Source organism: Capricornis sumatraensis, chromosome 7 (genome assembly GCF_032405125.1).
Source record: "Capricornis sumatraensis isolate serow.1 chromosome 7, serow.2, whole genome shotgun sequence".
Lineage (NCBI taxonomy): Eukaryota > Metazoa > Chordata > Mammalia > Artiodactyla > Bovidae > Capricornis > Capricornis sumatraensis.
Window position 1 is genome coordinate 70,627,060 of NC_091075.1, and position 21,375 is coordinate 70,648,434.

The following is a 21,375-nucleotide window of genomic DNA, read 5'->3' on the forward strand; positions in this document are numbered from 1 at the left end:
GTAACTAAAAGCCCCACCTGGCACCTTCTTTCATTTCTTAATATCCCAACGACATGAATAAAAACTGTAGATCAGTATTATTCAGGAAAAGCACATGGTGAGGGTCCCCAGGAGGCTTGACAGGCTGTGCTCCGGGCCAGTCTGGGAGCAGAGGGTGAGGCTGTGGGCCCGGTGCCTGGAGGAGGGCCCTCCCCTGTGGGGTTATTGTGTTCCCTGGGAGATCGCCTCCTGCCGTGGAGGCTGAACACCTGAGCAGAGTGGAGTGGAGGGCGGTAGGGGGCCTTGGCAGTGCAGTCCCACGACACAGATGGAACTGCATTCTTCCCAGAGCTCTCAGTTCCACTCTTGCCCTGACCTCTGCCCTCCGCCCTCCCGTAGCCTGAGCCTAGCCCTCCTTTGCACCTCTTAGGATACCACCTCTTGCCTTTTAAAATTCCTGCCAACTCAGTTTCTGATTCTCAGAGATTTGATAAATGGAACTTCCTCGACTGGGGCTCTTGTCCTGTTCTTTGTGGTTATAGGTTTACTGACTTTGGTGCTGTGGTACGCTAGTCCTCTGACTTTAGACAGTGTTGCTGAGGGCAAGATTGGGGGAGTGTCTTGTTTAGACCTCTGTCTGAAGCTGGAATCTCATTAAATAACCAGCTATACATAAATAATTTATCTGATGGCTTTCACCTTCTGAAATATATCTGAGAATAAGAGGTGAGAGCAGGTACCCAAGTGCCAACATTTAAGTCACACTGAAGCTCACACATGTGAGTTCTAAAAGTTCTGCAAGTCCTGATTGTAGGCTCTTCATCTCTACTTTGAATTAGATCCTATAGCAGAGCTGTGTTTTGGTTTAGCAAAGTGAGGCTAGGGATCAGGAGCAGTGGGCTCTTGGTGAAGGAGACAGAGTGGCCCCTTTCGCCCCAGTGATGCAGCGTGGTGCGATTACGGAAACTGTACCATGATGGTTTTGGGCCCTCATGGAAAAGTTAAATATATTTAATTAGGAGTCCCTGCTTAAAATAGCAGTGAAAGTGGGAGGACTATTGTTTTCTAGATTATTGTCAGTATATCTACCTTCTAAATGGACCTCTAGTATCATATCACCAGGGCATTCCATAGCTTTTAAACCATCTCCCTCAAACCTATTTTTAATCTACTTTGTGTTAGTGAGTGGCCTATTTGTTAGATTGTTGTTTAGTCGCTAAGTCATGTCTGATTCTTTTGTGATCCTACGAACTGTACCCCGCCAGGCTTCTCTGTCCATGGGATTTCCCAGGCAAGAATGCTGGAATGTGTTACCATTTCCTTCTCCAGGGGATCTTCCCAACCCAGGGACTGAACCTGCATCTCCTGCATTGCAGGAGGATTCTTTGCCACTGAGCCACCTGGGAAGCCCTTTTGTTAGATTAAGATTGCTCAATTCCACAGATAAATGATAAGTCCAGTGTCAGTACACCCATAAGCCCAATGAACAATGTGATTACAAATAGATCTAAATGTGTGCATGGGAATGATAATGAGAAAAAAGGAAAAGTTATTGGAGATAACAGGATTATGGGTAGCCTTTAAGTAATGTTGACTGATAAGCTCTGTTTTAATTTTTTTAGGATAAAATATTAAAGTAATATGAGTTGTGCCATTGCAAACCATGCTGTTAAAACCTTGCTTTTTATAAAATACACAGATGCATATGGCATTGCATAAAATATGAAAAAAAAGAAAAAAGCATGGGAAACTTAATGTCACCACTGCCCAGTGTACCTCAGCAAACCTCTGAGGGCCTGCTGCATGCCAGGCTGTGGAGTGCGTGTGGACGGCCGAAGTGCTGTGCTTGGAGCTCATTTTGTTGTGTGGTAAACAGACAAGTGGAGAAGCACCGTCACTGATGAGCACCGACAGGGAGGGGAGGTGGGGTTGGAGGGCGTGTGAGAGGGACAGCCAGCTGGGAGACCCCCCAGGCCCTGTGCCCAGGCAGGGGAAGGGCAGGTGGCTTGCCAGGCTCAGGAATTGGTAGCGGAGGGTTTTTTTTAGATCACAAAGTATAGAAACCAAAGACAAAAATTTTTTTAAGATTGTGAAGTGCCTTTTTTTCCCTCAGCTTTGTGTAACCACCTCCCAATGAGTCCTTTCAGTAGATACTAAAAACTCATCTGTTCCTACAAACGGAACCGCTTAGCAGGCTAGAAATAGATGAATACTTCCATCGGATATCGTTGCTCTTTAATCTCATAGCCCAAATACTTTACGGTAGTGGAATGAGGATAAGGACTACGAAACATGGAATTCACACACACAGTGACCTACAGTGGAGCAGTGTACGGAATATCAGCTGGGTGTTTGCACAGGAAAATTACCAGATGGTGAAATAAAGCAGGATACAGTCTGAACCATGTGTGCAGATAAACAAGTTCAGAACCACATCTCACTATATATTTGCACATACACAAATACGTAGCAAAATGGCCCAAGAGTATACATGCCTGCCTGGTAAGAAGAGGAAGGCAGGCTTTCTCTTTACTTCACTTGGACTTCTCTGTTTGAACGTTTCACCATATGAATGTATTCATGTATCATTTGTGTAATACACACGAGTGTGCACATGTAAGTATATGCACACACGTGTGTGTGCTTAGTCACTCAGTTGTGTCTGACTCTTTGTGACCTCATGGACTGTTGCCCACCAGGCTCCTCTGTCCATGGGATTTTCCAGGCAAAGATGCTGGAGTGAGTTGCCATTTCCTCCTCCAGGGGGTCTTCTGCCTTGGCAGGCAGATTCTTTACCACTGAGACACCTGGGAAGCCCATGTGCACACACAGACCCAAATGATAAAATGCTAACTGTATTCCCATTTGAGTCAAGACTGAGATTAGGGTGCCTATTCTCACTCTTTCTTATTTGCCATTGTTTAGGGAGATTATTAGCTAATCCTATTAGATAAGAGAAAGAAAGAAGGGGCATAAATACGGGAAAGGAGGGCAAAAACAATGATTCATTGAAGATGAAATGATTGTTGTGCACCTGGAGGCCAAAGAGAATTGCCTGAAAAACTTACAGAAATATGTATATATTTACTGTAGCTAAAATTCTATAAAATAGCTTATTTGAGGAAGGATTTTTAAAGAAATTCTGGGGCGTAGGGAAAGGTTAGAAGGAAAACTTTTGCTTTTTTAAGCACTTTTATTTTCAGTTTTAATTGAAATTTCATATCATTGTATGTATTAATGTTGCTCAAAAATCTAAATTAAAAATTAAGTAAAGTTTTATTTGATTTTCCTGTAATAAGACAAAATGAAGGATACATTGAAAAACATGTAAAATAAAAGGAGAAAAAAACTGAAAGTCCCCAAAAAGGTAACAGATTTGAACTATGTGAAAGGAAATTATTTGTCATGAAATAACACATTTGTGATTAAAAGGCAAATAAAGCAGGCAGAAAAAGTATTTGCTTCGGCTAGGTTATGTGGAAGAGCCTGAGTCTGGATTTTGAGAGAAGCCAAGGACTAGAAGGGAGAAAAGTGACACAGAACTGACCAACAAGTGTGCAAGGTGGTTTTAATTGTCACCCTTTGTTGAGACTAACCCCCTTATACTTGGTGATCTAGGTATTACTTTGTATTAAAATTACTCTTGTGTTTATTTCCAGTCTTGGTGGGCAGGGACCATATATTATTCCTCGTCAGCTACTTCTACAGTGAATAGCTCCAGGATGTGCCCAGTTGATAATATTTGAACAACAAAGGCATTTAGATGGATTCTGCTGATCTTGGCAGCTTGGTACATCTGAAGGCTGTGGAAGATTGTAGAGTGATTTTTGTATTCTGATATCCATCCATTCATTCAAGAAAATTTATGGAGCAACTACTTCATGCCAGGGTAGTAGATTGAGGTTATAAGAAGAATAAATAGCTCTTACTCTGTTGGAATTTAGAAGGAAAGGTAGATGAGCTGGGACTTGATGTGTATGTGGATACAGTATTCCTCGCATTGCATGGGTTCTGCCTGATCCGGCCTCCACTGGTGGGGAAATTGGGAGGACTGCCTGTATGGTTCCCATCTTCAAGATGGAAGGAGCTCACATGAGAAGAGGGGAGAGGGAGATGGACTGAGGCCCCAAGAGCAGTACCACGTGTAGTACCACGTATTAGTACCACATGTCAGCGTATGTGTGCAGAGCAAACCATGGATCAGTATTTCTGGATCCTAATTTTTATTCATTCAGCAATATTTATTTGATTCTTTTATTTCTGGGAAACTTGATTTGAAGGTGGAAAGTTACGAGGCTGAAGAGGAAGGGTGGCAATAGATCATAAAGAACCTTACTTGATATGCCAGAGACTTTGGACTTCATCCATAGATAGCAGGAAACTTAAAATCAAAGGATTTTAAGGCAGGATGGAGTTTATGTTTGAGGTAGACCCTCCAGATGGCTGTGTGCAGGGTGAGTCAGAGCAGGGTGAGGCTCTGGAAATAGGGAGACCCTGAGGGCATTGCTGTGGTCGTCTAAGTAAGAGAATGATGTCTGAATAATAAGTCAGCAGTTAAGAAATATTTGGAAAGTAAAATTGGCAGCACACTGGACCATTGATTGACTCTTGAGAATGTAGGAGAAGGGGGAGCTGTGGGATGAGGCCTTCCGTTTGAGGCGGTGACCCGGGTTGAGACACTATGGAAGGATAATCCCAGCTACTCCAGGGAAGCCGCATAAAACAGAGACGGACTGTGTCTGTTGGATGTGGTAATTAGAGCTGATTGGTGGCCTTGGCAAGGGGAGTTTCCATGGGGGAGAGGAACAGAAAACAGTTGCTGTGGTTGAAGAATGAGTGGGGATGCGATAGAGCTGGAATGTGTGGACATTTCTTTCAGGAAGAGAGAGAGCTAACATGCAGTGTGAAGAAAGGGCTATTGCCTTGTGTAGAGCAAAAAGACTGCTTGATTTTTTTTTTTTCTGTGTAAAAGAAACAATTATATTACTTCCCAGTTAATTTTATAAAGAATATTAGGTGGTTTTTTACTGTGTTTCCAAAATTTATTTTATGTGTTGAAATTATTATCAAAATAAGAATAGAGATTTATAAGCTGCTTTAAAGAATAGAAATTGAATACCTATAACCTTATCTTTAGATATCAATTATATGTACATCTATTTGTAGGTTGAAGTACTTGGCCATAAATTGATGTAAATGATTGTACAAAGCAGAATCCTTTAAAGATAGAACTTAAATTCCATAATATTTTTCAACTTATACTTGGTAATTTCTTTCTTCAGAAAGGGTTTATGGTCTTTAGGTGTTATTTGATCTTAATAATAAGTGTTTTGACAGTATAATGCTACAGTAGTAGTAATAGTATCTGTACATGGTTAGATTTACTTTATATAAATTGCATTTCATCACAGGTACTGATGATGTTGTAGGTCCTGAGGGCATGGAGAAATTCTGTGAAGACATTGGTGTCGAGCCAGAAAATGTAAGTCTAACTTACTAATTTGGGCAACTCAGTTGATCTGACTTTGTCTCAACAAATAATGCAACAGTAAAGAAGTAAGGATATGTTAGTTTTTATGAGGCAATCTAAGAAATAAGTTCCATTCTGAATTGGTTTGTAAAGCAGAACTTTTTTTGCAGTTGATATGGTATAACGACAGTCTTCTTTTTTTCTCATTTAATTTCTTAATTTCTTTAATTTCACTAATCAAGTAACTAAACTAGACGTTTAAAAAGTGGAGTGTGCGTGTGTACCTCTGATGACAGATAACTAGGGGACTGATGGCATTGTGTATCTTTGTCCTCTGTAGTTGTTCCAGACTAATGCAGAGTTTGCCCAGGACTTTGAATAAGTAATTATTTATAAGAGTTTTGGATAGGTTGTAATTACCAAGGATTTTTCATAGCTCCTTCACTTCCAGTTGAATTTAGCTTGGAAAGTGATTGATTTTTAGTGTAAAAGTGCTAAGTATTTCCCTTAAAAAATTCAATTAGAAGTTTTTTACATGCTTAATTATTTTTGCCTAATTCTTATCATCATGTTATTATTGAATATTTTACTATTCCCACATCTGTCTTACTGTAAAATAAAAAATTATACAAATGCCCTGGCTCGTTAGCTATACAGTTTAGTATTACAGCCCCCAGTTTAACAAATACGTCTTTCATCCTCAATGAATTTATATGTTTGTAGAGCTCCCAAGGGATCATCCCTTTCATCAGAGTATTGGTGAGATAACCTGGTGCCCATGCTGATATGTCATGCTCCTGGAGATTTCACAAAGAAATTTTATTAAAAATTTTTTGTTACCATTTCTATGCCTACATCTTCCCCACTTCCTCCCAGTAACACTTTAAATTTTCTAAAGAGCCTTTGGACTGATTTTTGCCCTGTATTTTTAATTTTAATGTGATCTAGTTCAGGTTGTTGTTGTTCAGTTGCTAAGTCATGACCAACTCTTTGCGACACCACGGACTGCAGCATGGCAGGCTTCCCTGTCCTTCACTATCGCCTGGAGTTTGCTCAGATTTATGTCTATCGGGTCGGTGATGCTTATCTAACCATCACATCCTCTGCTGCCCTCTTGTCCTTTTGCTGTCTTTCCTAGCATCAGGGTCTTTTCCAGTGAGTTGGCTCTTTGCATCAGGTGGCCAGAGTTTTGGAGCTTTAGTCCTTCCAATGAATATTCAGGGTTGATTTCCTTTAGGATTGACTGGTTTGATCTTGTAGTCCAAGGGACTCTCAAGAGTCTTCTCCAGCACCACAGTTCGAAGGCATCAATTTTTTGGTGCTCAGCCTTCTTTATGGTCCAGCTCACATCCATACATGACTACTGGGAAAACCATAGCTTTGTCTATTCAGAACTTTGTTAGCAAAGTGATGTCTTTGCTTTTTAATATGCTGTCTAGGTTTGTCATAGCTTTCCATCCTGTGAGCAAGTGTCTTAATTTCATGGCTGCAGTCACTGTCCACAGTGGTTTTGGAGCCTAAGGAAGTAAAATCTCATTGCTTTCAGTTTCCCCTCACCTGTTTGCCATGGAGTGATGGGACTGGATACCGTGATCTTAATTTTTTGAATGTTGTTTTAAGCCATTTTTCTAGTTCAGATGTCTTGATACATTATTCAGATTGGTGCAGAGGTTTGGGGACAGCTGGGTCAGTAGTGTTTTGCTTAATCTGGTCCTTAGCCAGAAAAAAACATAGCCAGAAAAGAACATTTCACTGTCTTTAAGAAGGAAGTTTCCTGACAGGGAATGGTCTAAGGTTGACAAGTGTTTTCTGGAGGGTAGTGTAAGAGGGGCGAGAGTGAGCTGGCTCTGAGAGGAGTCCCAAGTTTCTACCCAAGGAACAACGGCAGTCAGCATGTAATCAGGGGGATGGGCAGCAGGGCCTGATGGTGGGGAGATTGGGAGGTGTCAGGCCGCAGGTGTCAGAGGGATTAAGTGGGCATCTGCTCTCAGGGGAGAAAGGCCTGTTGGGTGAGAGGAGTGCTGCAGCTGTTTCTAAGCAAAAAAACTAGTGAGGCCCAGCTCTTTAAAGTTCCTCACCCCCAAATACCAGTGTGTGTGTGTGTATGTGTCAGTCACTCAGTCATGTCTGACTCTTTGTAGCCCCATTGGACTGTAGCCCGCCACGCTCCTATGTCTGTGGAATTTTCCAGGCAAGAACACTGGAGTGGGTTGCCATTTCCTCCTCTAGAGGATCTTCCCAACCCAGATATCAAACCCTGATCTCCTGCATTAGCAGGTGGATTCTTTTACCAGTGGTACCACCTGGGAAGCCCCCAAATTCCAGTACTCAATAAAAAAATAGTTGCTATTATTATCTTTTCTGGTAATTATGAGTCTTTGGTTCTCCATTTCTGTAGGAATAGAAATAATCTTGAAATGTTGAATCGCATAGAAGACTAAAAGACCCAATTCAGACTATTATTCCCAAGTACTTATTATTGTATTTCAATTTAAGATGCCACTAATAGAAATTTTATTATTTTATTCATCACTTAAAGGGAAAAATATTAAGTAAATCTGATAAGCCATCAGGTATGGATGCATCCCAGTTTTAGAAATTATTTGAAAAACAAACATTGAAATAGGTTTTTTTAAAGGCTTATCTGTATTGATAAGTGAGCACTTCAAAGTATTTAAAATCTTCCCCTTGCCTGATATTTATAGCTTATGAAATTTAAGCAGGCTTGTAAAATTCAGGTCAGCTTTCATTTACTAAGGTAACAATAAAATTCTTTAGTTAGCTTCTTATTGGCTGTCCTGGGGAAAGGTCTGTTTTGTGTAAAGAAATTCCCGTGTGGTAACTGCTTTGGCTGTTTGGCCACATGACAGGCATACTGTGTGTGTGTGTTCCTTTGCCATAACTGTTTTGTTTTTTTTTAACTTAACAAGTGTTTATGTGGAATATTTAATCTTTCTAATAGAGGATTGCGTATACATACTGTTTGAGAACATATCAAGTTTGAATTAGAAAGTGTAAATGTACCATGTCTTCTTTGTCCATTCCCTTGTTTGTGGACATTTAGGTTGCTTCCATGTCTTGGCTTACCTCATTTTTTTATGTTATATCACCCTGATTTCCTCTCACTGTCACCATCATCTGACCCAGTTGGGCACCATCTGACCCAGGTTGCAGTTTAATGGTGTGGGGCAGTTCTTCTGGTGTAAAGAAATGAGATTACCTGCCAAATGCCATGTCTGCTTGTCCCCAGCCAACTGTATTATAGGAACATGTATTTTCTTCCCATTGCCCTTTTTTTTATTACAACAAACAGACATACAGCCGTTCAGGGTATGTGTGATCTCCAGTTGAGAACTCGAGTTCCCTTCTCTATGAGTGACTGTCCAGAGATTGCCAGCCTTGCAGAGTGGCAGGCTGGTCCTAGGAAGGCCCCGTCCTGCTTTGTCACCTCTCCAGGAATGGCATGCTTTGTTTTTAAGTTACTCTTCATCTTGCCTTGGGTCTTGAGGTAGATGAGGTGGGAGGGCCTCCTCCTCTCTCCCTAATCTAGAAGGCCTCCGCTCTGTCCTTGTGTAAGAACCCCAGAGAGCTTGCAGCTGGAGGCATCTTCAAAATGTAATTTTGTCTTTTGTACCTTCAGGTATTTATTAAACTCACCATAACTGTCTTGGTGCCACCCTTTTCTCTAAAACATCTAAGTGAAAAAGTGGTGAGCAGTGCCACAAACCAGTTGCCACAGTTGCTCACATCAGCAGAGTTTCAGAAGATCCACTAAAAGCAAGGATGGTGCCCACTGAGAAGTGACTGAGTGGCAGTCTGTTCAGCCTGTGCTTGTTGCAGGCACAGCGCCATAGACGCGGAATGTTGGGAAAGTGAAAGAAAGTGAAAGTGAAGTCGCTCAGTCTTGTCCGACTCTTTGTGACCCCATGGACTGCAGCCTATCAGGCTCTTCCGTCCATGGGATTTTCCAGGCAAGAGTGCTGGAGTGGATTGCCATTTCCTTCTCCAGGGGATCTTCCCGACCCAGGAATCGAACCCAAGTCTCCCGTATTGCAGGCAGACGCTTTACCGTCTGAGCCACCAGGGAATGTTGGGCTACATTAAAATCATCTACCCCCTTTTAGAGTTGAATTTACAGATACGTCCACTGTCTGTCCCACCACCTACCTTTTGGGTTTTAACACTCTGTTCTGCACGTCTCTCTTCATTTTCACTTACGTCTTGGAAACTGTTCCGTATTTGTGTTGATGGCCCCACTTCATTTGTCTCATTAGTGGCATTGTTTTCCTTTGTATAGAATGTGTTTAGCAAAGGTGTATTAAGTCGTCCCTTACTAGCAGGTATTTGGTTGTTCTTAGTCTCTTACTACTACAGATGGTCCTGTAGTAAGTCTTGATGCCTGTTCAGCTTTGTTTACATGTGTAGGTAGGTGTATCTATGAGATAACTTCCATAAGTGGAGCTGCTGGTTCCAGTTTTGATACTGCAGAGCCACCCTTTGGAGAGGTTAATCCCTTTATACTTTTCACCATCAGGCATCAACAGAAGTCATGTTTGTCCAAACCCTTATCAGCAGACTGAATTATCAAACTTCTAAATGTTTGCCAAACTAAAACTCATTTTCAAGTTACCCTGTTCATATTTCAGTGACTAAACTACTGTGAACATTTGGTGTGATGTTAATATATTTAATTGCTGAGATATATTCTCCTGATTTGATTGGTCTTTCCGCTTTGTTTTATTTTAAACAGGTAGTTATGCTTGTCCTAGCTTGGAAATTGGATGCACAAAATATGGGTTATTTTACTCTACAGGAATGGTTAAAAGGAATGACTTCTCTACAGTAAGTCCCGAGGCTGCCCTGGGATGGGAGTGGGAGTGGGGGTCCTTGCTATCCCCTGGGTGATGGCCTCCCTCTGGTACCTCATCTGGGTTGGGTGACTGGAGGAAAGCCTGGGGGTCTGGGCAGGGTTCACCTGTAGTCACAGGTGTGAAGACCAAGCCCCGTTTTCATATGTGGAGGAGGGCTATTACGGATAAATTTTAGCAATTGAAGTTTTTATATAATGTACACTGTTTATTTTAGTATTCTTCAAGAGCAGCTCAATAGAAATGGATCATCCTTTTCTCATATATGTGAGCCACATATATAATTTAAAATTTTCTAATAGCCACATTTAAAAAAGGAAAAAGAAACAGGTAAAATTTGTTTTAATGTATTTTACTTAACCCAGAATATCCAAAATACTATCATCCTAACATTAATCAATATTTTAAAAATCACTGAGCTATTTTACTTTTTTTCCGTATTGAATCTTTGAAATCTGGTGTATATTTTACATTTATGATGCATCTCAGTCTTCATTAGCTGCATTTCAGGTGCTCAGTTGCTGTGTATGTTTAGTGGCTACCATTGTTCGAGAGCATAGGTTTAAAATCATAGTGTTAGCATCTGGTTTATAGTTAGTGAGAACAGTTGAGTGAAGTATAACTTACAAGTGAAGATATTTATCTTTTATTCAATATATTCTCACACTAGCTTTGTGAAAATTTAAAATTTCATTACTCTAGTGATTAAAAATGAGTAATAACAAAGATTCCGTTTATGTTACTTGGTGCAGAGTTGAGGAAAAAATCGGTGGTTTTATGTATTCACTTGGTGCTTACATGCATGTGTGTCTGTGTGTGTGTGTTTATGTGTGTGTTTGCTAAGAGTTTCACTCAGGAAAACGTAAATTGTCATTCTTTTATCCACTGAAAGATACAAATGAGGTGAATGATGAAACATTTCACATGGTATTAAAAGAGGAAGTGCTAATTCTTAGGATAGTATTGAATAACTGATCTAAAGTACTTGGAATGGCTTTTTCTTTTTACTTTAAGTAGGAATAATAGACTTGTATTAAAATTGGAATTGAGTGGCTTAATGGTTTTATTTAAATAATTTAGAAATTTGTCAACTTTTAATATCATCGTCCCTTTGTTGTTGGTAACAATACTTTATTTTCGCTGTACTTTAGTACACTTTTATGAGGTCTTTTCACTGTTCTCTTATTTGATCCTCACATCTACCTTGACAGATCAGACTTCATCCTGCCCATTTTACAAGTTAGGAGACAGGCTTCAAAGGGGTATGTGATTTGCGATGGGATTAGGGGTAGGAAGAAAACCTAGGACTTCTGATTCTTCAGTCACATTCTTCCTCTAACAACTATTATCTCATGACACATGCATTTTAGGTAAAAGCCAAATCACCCTTTTGCAAATACACTTTCCTCAGCATGCTCTAGAATTTTGGGGTTGCGTCTCTGGGATCTCATAGGATTGTGTTCATCCTGTTGGGAAACATCTTCTTGTGTTGTTAAGCCTACTAACTTGCATCATTTTCCTCGCTGCCTCTCTCTGTTGCTTTCCGGATAGAACACAGGATGGCTGGTCCTTTTTAAGTACCCTTGTAATGATGAATGCAAGGTTAAATCAAGATTTTATTCAAGGCTTTAGAGGAGGTATCATCAACATTTTTTCAGGCACATTTTCATTTGTCTTAAGAGGGTATAATATCCCATTTTTATATAGTTCTAGGTTCGTTTTTACATTTGCCTTTACAGAAGAATATTACCCAGTGCAAGGCCTTGCTCATGTTTTGAGGATCACGTTGTCTGGGAACTGAACTTCGCAGTTTCCTGAAAGAGGCCTTGCATGTATGCTCTCGGGGTAGGGGCTGCTCCACAAGCTCTTTGCTGGGACTCTGCTTGACACTTTGTGTGACACAAGTGGTGGCAGGTGGATTCCCAGAGAATGCTGCCGCTTGGTCCTTAAGGTTTAATGTGTAGTAACAAACCTGATCCACTGCAAAAAAAAAAGAGGAATCTTCTTTCTTTTTGTGATGTGAAACTTGAGAGTAAGTTTCCTCATCAGTGAGGTGAAGATGATTACTCACAATAACCTCTAAGGTTCTTTGTAGTTCAAAAATAGTGCAATTTCAAGTTTTATGAATTTCCACCCCCCTCTCCCTCCTGCCTCCCTAGATCTGTCATTTGTTCAGCAAATATTTGAGTGGCAGTGATGTGCCAAGCACGGAATTCTAGGTCCTGGGGAAACAAAAGCCAGGAACAAGACAAAGTCCATTTGAGGCAGGAGCTTGGAAGCGATGTTCAGCCAAAACATGCAAAAGTAATAAGGTCACTTCTGTTTATGCTACTTGTATTTATAAGGTATTTGCACCCAATAAATAAGAAAACTCAGAGGCCAGTCTTTTATATCTTCTAAAGATGGAAAATAGTCCATCTTTTGAATGATCTATTTTGTCTTCTATTTGGAATTTTTCCCTTTTTTCTCATTTTGGGTTTATTAAACCTGTCAAGTGAACTTTTTTGGACTCAAGTGGAAATTAAAGTTTAAAAAAAAGACTTTTTTTGTTTGAAGTTACTGTACTGTGTTTTGTGGGTGCATGCTAGAAATAGGAAGCCCAGGGGTTTTAGAACCAGGGAGTTCTGAATCTGCCACTTCCTGGATGTCTCTGGTAGTGTCCCTAAAACCAAGAAGGTTGACGTGATGGAATATGGGGCACCCAGAAATCAGTCTTCTGGACGCTGTCTGGAGGAGCTGCATGCTTGGCCTCTCTAGGGCTGTGTTTCGTGATTCTTGGAAGAAGCGACAGCAGCTGTTGGGGAAGGGAACATTTATCTCCAGGCTCCTGCGATGGTTCTTAAAGAAGGCACAGCTCTTATTTTATTTTGGCCCTGCCATGTTACTTGTGGGGTCTTAGTTCCCTGACAAGGGATTGAACCCATACCCCGGGCAGTGAAAGTACAGAGTACTAACCACTGGACTGCCAGGAAATTCCCAGCTCTTGTTTTAATTGACTGTTTTATTTTTTGTCTTGTTCCAGCATGTGGGTTTAAGGTTACCTCTGATGAATTAAGCTTATAGAGCATTAAAGCTAAACAAAACCAAAAAAGTATGTTAGCCTTGTGGCTAACTGCATAGAACTGATGATGGGCTAGAAAAATACCTCTGGGCTGACTAAGTGAAGGGTGAAGGCTGTCCCTGAGTAATAGAAGAGAACTACCTTTGAGTTTACAACCTTTGAAGATTATCCTCATTCTTGTTACTTCTGATTATGTTTCAGCAGCACCGTTCAAATAAGCAGTGATTCCACAATATGTGCATATTATCTTGTGGCATGTGATGCCCCTTAGCAGCGCGGCACTATCACTCTGTGACAACCTCATTCTTGTATGTGGTACACAGGAAAGCTGGGGAAAATGGGCTGAATGATGTGGCAGCTTTCCGAAGTCTCAGGCCAAGCCTGTTGCTTCACATCTTTGTTGGAACAGAGCTGTCTGCAGATGACCTTGTTGACTGGCCACTAGATGGCAACGTATGGTTCAGACAGGGTGACTCAGCGGCCTGGGTCCCTGGTGGGGGTTAGTCCACGGGCTTTATGGGACCAGGCCCCTTTTAAAGCAGATTAAACTCTTTATTTGGAGAAGGAAATGGCAACCCACTCCAGTATTCTTGCCTGGAGAATCCCATGGACAGAGGAGCCTGGTGAGCTACAGTCCGTGGGGTCGCAACGAGTTGGACACGACTAAACGACTAATACTAACACTAAACTCTTTATTGACAGCATCATCTCTAACCTCTCTTTAATAGACACATGAAGTGAAAGTTTACTTTGGGCATTTTACGTGTGACTCTCCAGACCAGCTCTATGCGTCTTGCAGTGTCAGGACATCTTTGCCAGTGCTGGCTGGACTTCCTCCCCAGCTTGCTGTAGAACTTCACGTTCACCTTGCAGCTGCGTCATATTCTTTCAGCTATGCAGTGGTTCCTGCTCCAGAATCTGCTGAAACAAGCAGCTACTCTTCTTCCTTTCATTGGGCAGAGCTAAACTAAACCAACTGGCCCAAATCTGGCCACTGTCCTGTGGTTTTGGTCCTTAACCTTTTTTCCAAATGAAGAGGGGAATTCCAGCCTTAGGTGTTTTGGGGTTAGCTGTTTCCTTTCTCTTTACTCCTCCCCCATATTACTACTTATAAAATATCACTCATGTATCTGTGGTAAGAAAATCAAAACGTAGAGCAGAGAGCCCAATACACAGTAAGCTCTGCTCCTACTCCTGCTTCGCAGGTTCCCACGTACTGCCTTCTCATGCATCCTTCTAGCCTCCATGAACCCTATGGGTTCTGGCACTAACTGTCTAACTAGGCTATCACTCCGTGTCTCCACCCCTTCCCCCCATTCCTAACCTTGTTCCACAGAGATTCGGAGTAGGCTTTTCAAGATGGAAGCCTGATCATGGTAACCCTCATGATAGGAGGTAGCTTCTGTTGTTTCTAGGTATTCAAAAAAAAAAACCCCAAACAAGCAAACCCACTGTGGACCACAAAAAGTTGATGGTCTGGCCCTACTTCTCTTTCAGCTTTTTTTTTTGGACCATGTTCCCTTTTACTCTACCCAGTCTAGTCACATGACTCTCTTTTAGTCTTCAGGTTTGGCATGCTGCTAGAGCTTTATGCATACTGTTCCTTTAATCTAGAAGGCCCTCCTCTCCAAAAACGTCTATTTTCCATTTATCTTTCGGCTCCCACCCTACAAGTCAGTTCCTTAAAGAAGCCTTTTCTGACTTCTAAAGTTAGCCTAATTTTAATCTTTTTTTAGTTTTCAAAGAAGTCAAGGATATTCTAAATTCTTGTAAACTCAGAAGTGAAACATTTACTGTAACTTTCGACTTTTAGATATTTTATCATCTCAGTAGATCATGGGACGCTTTTTGTAGATGGCTACAAAAAATTGCAGAAATTTCACAATTTTAGTGCTGAAAATAAATCAGTGTGTTCTATAATGAACTATATTTTGGTTTAATAAAGTATGTAAAATCATTGCATTGTTAATACTTGTAATATGTATTATCTGTACTTGGTAGGAGGTAAAAGCTCTATAGGGAAACACAAAGAAACACATCCAGCATAGAAAATCTTTAATATTGCCAGTGAAAATGATGACTCTTGGTTCTCAATTTTAAAGGCTAGTATTAGGAACAGAAAGTTAGCTTGTAAAAAATAGCCAAATAGTCTACTTAGGAAAAAGACTGTGATGCTACTTAAGAAAAAGACCCTGATACTAGGAAGGATTGAAGGCAGGAGGAGAAGGGGATGACAGGCCGAGGTGGTTGGATGGCATCACTGACTCAATGGACACGAGTTTGAGCAAGCTCCGGGAGGTGGTGAAGGATAGGGAAGCCTGGCGTGCTGCAGTCCATGGGGTTGCAAAGAGTCGAACACAACAGAGTGACTGAATGAGGAAAATAAAGTCTGTCACCTGTGAAAACAGGTTGTCATCACCAGGGCTTCCTGGAGAAATAACTGATTTCAAGTCTAGGGTAGAGAGAGTAGTACAAGGTGAACTAGAATATCTTGTGTCAGAAAGCGAGGATGCGCTCAGAGACTGATGGTGGGGACGTGTCAGAACGACACTGGAGGGTCAATTGTGCACCATAAAGAATGAGGACAGTAACAGATTATAACCCTGAGTAAAAGGCAAAAGTCCTTTAGTCCAAAACTAAGAAAGGTGGTGAGTAGAACTTTATAGAAAAGTTCCGGCCTGTAAGTGTAAAAGCATGATAGAATTAGAAAAATCACCATTTTGCATCCTCAAATGTAAAACTGATTTAGGCAGGGATCATAGCAGATGCTGAACCCACCTGGTGATAGGTTGTTGAGGGACAGGATTGTCAGTCTCAAGGTATCATCCTCGAGGTTACACACCATTTAGAGGGGCCAAGAGTACCTTTAAGTGGAGATGGGCGGGTACTACCTTCACCAAATGAGTCATCTTAGTATTACCAGTAATGGAACGGACTGTCCTCGTGGGAGGAGAGGCACATAGCGTGGAGTGTTCTTACCATGAGTGCTTAATCTAAGTGTAATATAGGGAGATTATCTGACAAACTGAGATTCTGCAGAACAACTATCTGGTCCCTTCAAAAATGAGATTGTCAAGAAAGACAGAAAAAAGGCAGGATACCTTCTAGAGACTAAGGAGATAGACACCTGGGAGCAGTGCATAAGCCTTGATTGGATCTCTGATGGCAGATAGGAGCTGGGGGAAAATTGGGACATCTGCACGTGAGTCATATGTTAGCTAAGAAAGTTAACATTTCTGGGATATTAAGAGTGGTGATGGCATTGAGGCATTTAGGAGTAAAGTGGCATTATGTTGGCAACTTACTTTGAAAAGGCACAGAAAAAAGTGCTTGTATGTGAGAGCACAGATGGGACAGTGTTCATGGTGGACCCAGGGAATGGGCACGTGGGTGCTTACTTACAGGACCTTCAGCTTTTCTGTACATTCGAAATTTCTTGAAAAGCATAGGAAAAAAAGCTCATCGTGGACGTGTTCCAACTCCAGCGTTTTTATTGTCTTTTGGGATTGTGTTTTATATTACTGCCCCACGTCAGAAAAAACTCAGGTTATAATTTGCCTTTATTCTGTTTTTCTAGATGTGATACAACAGAAAAACTCAGAAATACTTTGGATTACTTAAGATCATTATTAAATGATTCTACAAACTTTAAACTTATTTACAGATATGCATTTGACTTTGCACGGGTGAGTCCTCTGGATCCTATCCAGATGTTTCTCTCTCTCTCCCCCCTCCCCCCTTTCACTGCCTTTTGAGGTTTGTTTTACATGCTACAGCAAGGAAGTTGAGTAAGCTACTCCCAGGATGCTAGTTAGAATTTCTCTCTACACATAGACTTTCTACCCGAGCTGAGTCTGGGCAAGAATGTAGTATGTCAACAAAAAGCTCTAGTGACAGGCCTTTAATAGCCATGTGATTGGCTTAGAAGTAATTGTAAATGGGTATATCATAGACATTGTTCTAAACAGCTCTTAGGTAAGCTTGGAAAAGCTTTTCCTTCTCACGAAACAGCAAACCTTCACCCATTGAGTTTCCTGGAATAAGGTAGTCAGGTCGAAGCCGGTTTCACTTGGGGTGCTGGATCAAACCTGAAAATCATTTGAATTGCAAATGTAAGCTAATTTCAATGGACAGGATTCAAATGTAGTTTCTAGTCATCATTTTGAAAAATGATCATCTTGTTTGTCACACAGTGAACCAGGCCAAGTTTGGGACGGTGGTTCTACTAGAGTGAAACAAAGCTGTATTTTTCAGCCTGGTCACCACAGGTAGTGAGTAAATCCTGAGGCACCAGTTGGCATTGTGTTCATTCACTGTCCATGGCCCGTACATACCGATTATGTGCTATTGCAGGATGGTAATTTTCTGTTCTGTTTGTGTGCTTGGTGGGTTCAGGTGATTAGGCTTTCTTGACTGATGATTTTTTTTTTAATGATTTCTTTTTTTTAAGGAGAGAACTCAGTTAACAGTGCTTTTTTTTTCTTACCACCATGTGGATCTTTTCACTTTTTCTTCGCTTTGGCTCTGTTAGTTTAGCCAAAAATTTATTTGCTGTCGGGATCTGGTGCACCTACAGCACAGCAGTAAGTTCAGTGTGGTGTCCTCACGTGTGAATTTTTGCAGCCTCAGATAAAATTAGGACACGCATGAAAATGTATAGATGTTAGAAGTGATGCGGTCAAACTCAGATGCAGTGTTTCACTCAATCGCATTTGTATAATTTTATCTAGAAGTTGTTGATCAGATGCTTTTAGAGTAGATGCATAGTTGCCAGGATTAAGTGTTTTCCTTCTCAAGATTTTTTTCCTCCCTGAGTCAGCGGTGTCCTATCATATGGGTGAAGTTTTGTTTAGAAGCATCTTGCCTTTTCACCAGAACAGCTGTATTTTCTAACTTCCTTGTTTGGAAGTGAAATTTCCCCACGTATCTGCTGCTTTAGAACTGGGTCCAGTTTTCCTCCAACCCGGCTGTCTGTCCCTTCTCAGTCGGGCACAGAGGCTCCTTCCGTTGCCTCTCTCTTGTGCCTCTGCTACATCCTGGGGGTTGAGGCTGTGCTCATTGCCGGCACTGCCCCCGTGGCCTCTTGTCCACGCCCTCTCCCTTCTCACCAGGCACTCACACCAGCAGGGCTTGGTCCGTCTTCCCGCAGCCTTGGGCCACTTGTCCACCTTCAGCCATGAGCACCACCGCCTCCATGTGAATATAGTGCTTCAGTCACCATGTGGACGTCACAGTTGCTTCCCTAGCAGCTGAGTGATGAATGGGATGGTTTTGTTCTCCTTCACCAAGGAGTAGGGTGAACTGGGGGCCCCTGGTTGCGCAGCAGTAGGTCCAGGACCACACTCGGGTTCTGGCTCCAGGTCCCATCTCCGGGTTCCCCCAGGCCGTTGCAGTCCAGTCCCATCCAGGCTTCCCCTTCCGCAAGATGCCTGTGCTCTGCTGACCGTGAACTAGCTGTTTGCTGAACCTGCCGCTTGCCCCTGCCTTGTGCCGTGCCAAGCGCTATCTGAGCCTTGTCTGTATCCCTGCTGCTCGCTCCATCACCAGCTTCTGGGCCAAGCTGCCTGGCTCCACCATCACTTAGGATCATCGCTTACATGGCCCTTGTGTCCCGCTAGCTTGGCCTGGGAGTTTGGGTTCAGGCCTGCATTTTTTCTGACAGTTTAAGGGCTGCGTGTTTTCTTTCTTCCTATCTCTGGTAGCAGCCTGCAAAAATCTTTGCCTTTTAAGGAGAGTATCAATAAATATCAGTGAATTAAGCCCCATTATGTAAAGCCCCATTATGTAAAGCCCCATTATGTAATGCTGAATAACAGCCACATCATTACCAAATAGATTCAGTTCAGCTAAAATATGCCCTAAGATGAATCTGTTACTGAATTTGTTTTATTTAGCTGTATCCCACAAGTTTTGAGGTGTTAAATATTCATTTGCATTCAGTTCAAAATATTTTCCTGTTTCCCTTGTGATTGTTTTGGGACCCATTGATTATGTAGAAGTGTGTTGTGTTATTTGCCAACTACTAGGATTTTTCCAAATAATCTATCATTAATTCTGCCATGGTCAGAGAACATGCTTTGTGTAGTCTCAGTCCACTAACAGGTATGGAGGTTTGATTTATGGTCCGAAATGTGACCAAATGGGTCTGCTGTGATGAATATTTTATGTGTGCCTGCAAAGAATGACTATTCTGTTGCTGTTCAGTAGAATGTTGTATAAATGTCAATTAGGTCAAGTTGGTTGGTAGGATTGGTCAGGTCTTCTGTATCCTCATTGATTTCTGCCTACTGTTCTATTATTTGGTGAGAGACGAATATTGGACTCTGACTGTAATTACTTCTGTTGTTTGTGTCTTTTCTTGTTTCACCGTATTTCAAGGCTTCAGACTAGATTTAGATACATGTAGTATTGTTCTGTCCTCTTGAAGAATTGACCTTTTAGCATTATGAAATGTTTCTCTTTATCTCTGATAATATTCTTTGTTCTGAAGTCTACTTTGTCTGATAGAAATATAGCCATTTCTGCTTTTAAGTGAAGTCTATGTGATATGTCTTTTTTCATCCTCTATAAACCTATTTGTGTCTTTATATTTAAAGTGGGTTTCTTTTAGGTAGCATAGGCATAGTTGGGGCTGCCAGTATATGTCCTGAGATGCTTAAACCATTTGCATTTAATGTGTTTATTGATATGGTTAAGTTTACACCTCCTGTATTGCTGTTCGTTTCCCTTTTTGTTCCATCTATGTTTATTTCTTTTTTCCTCTTTTCATGACTCCTTTTGGATTTTTTTAGACTCCATTTTTATCATTCCATTCCACCATTGTCTTATTATCTGTATCTCTGTGTTATTTTTTGTGATTAATCAGGCTTTACAACACACATCTTTAAATTCTCAGTCTATCTTCCACTAATTATACCACTTCGCGTATAACGTTAGAGCCTTTTTAACAGTACACTTTCATTTTGCCCTTCTGTTCTGTGGCTGCTGTGTCACACATTTTACTTACACATGTGTGCACATCTCACGATATATTGCTTTAGTCTCTTCAGGCTGCTTACCAAAGTCCCAGAGACTCAGAAGCTTATAAATAACAGAAATTTATTTCTCACAGTTTAGGAGGCTGCAAAGTCCAAGCTCATAGTGCTAGCAGGGTAGGTGTGTCTCTGCTGTAACCTCACATGGTGGAAGGGAGGAGGGAGCTCCCTGCAGTCTTTGTTTTAGGGGAGTTCCTCCACAGTCATGTGGGCCCTACCTCTTATTACCATCACTTGGAAGGGGGGAACACAAACATTCAGTTCATAGCATATATTGATATAGTTTTTGCTTTAAATAAGCAAAAAAAAATTTTTTTTTTAAAGCAACTTTAAAAAAATTTATTTATTTGACTGCACTGGGTGTTAGTTGCAGCATGCAGCATCTTTAGTTGCAGCATATGGGCTTTTAGCTGTAGCATATGGGATCTAGTTCCCTGACCAGGGGTTGGACCCGGGCTCCTACATTGAGGAGCACAGAGTCTTAGCCGCTGGACCACCAGGGAAAAATGTCTTTTATATTTACCCAGATATATACCACTTGTCTGTGCTTCCTTCCCTTTGTGTGGATCCAGATTCCTATCTGGTATCATTTATCTTCTGCCTAAAGAATTCCTTCAGCATTGCTCATAGTACAGATTTTTTGGTGATGAGTTTCTGAGCTTTTATTTTGCCTTCAATTTAGAAGGTACTTATCTGGATAAAAGATTTCTAGATTGACTGGTTTTTTTTTTTTTAGTGCTTTAATGCTAGCTCTCATTGTCTTCTGTCTTGTGCAGTTTCTGATGATAAGTCTGATGTCATTCATAATTCCTTTGAACATAGTGTCTTCTTTTGTTCTCTCTGGTTGCTTTTATTCTCTTTTCACTGATTTTCAGCAAGTTGACTATGGTGTGCCTCAACATAATTTCCTTATGTTTACTCTGATTAGGATTTGTTGAGTTTTTAGGCCTTTGAACTTAAACA

General features: G+C 41.1%; 1 protein-coding gene across 1 annotated transcript in view; it reads left to right on the forward strand.

Annotated features, from left to right (window-relative positions):
• The window catches only part of DCUN1D4 (defective in cullin neddylation 1 domain containing 4), a 73,621-nt gene that overhangs the window by 37,277 nt on the left and 14,969 nt on the right, over positions 1–21,375 (forward strand). The window contains 3 exon segments of the mRNA XM_068975066.1: positions 5,391–5,461; positions 10,200–10,291; positions 16,956–17,064. Of these exon segments, the coding sequence (XP_068831167.1) occupies positions 5,391–5,461; positions 10,200–10,291; positions 16,956–17,064 (272 nt within the window).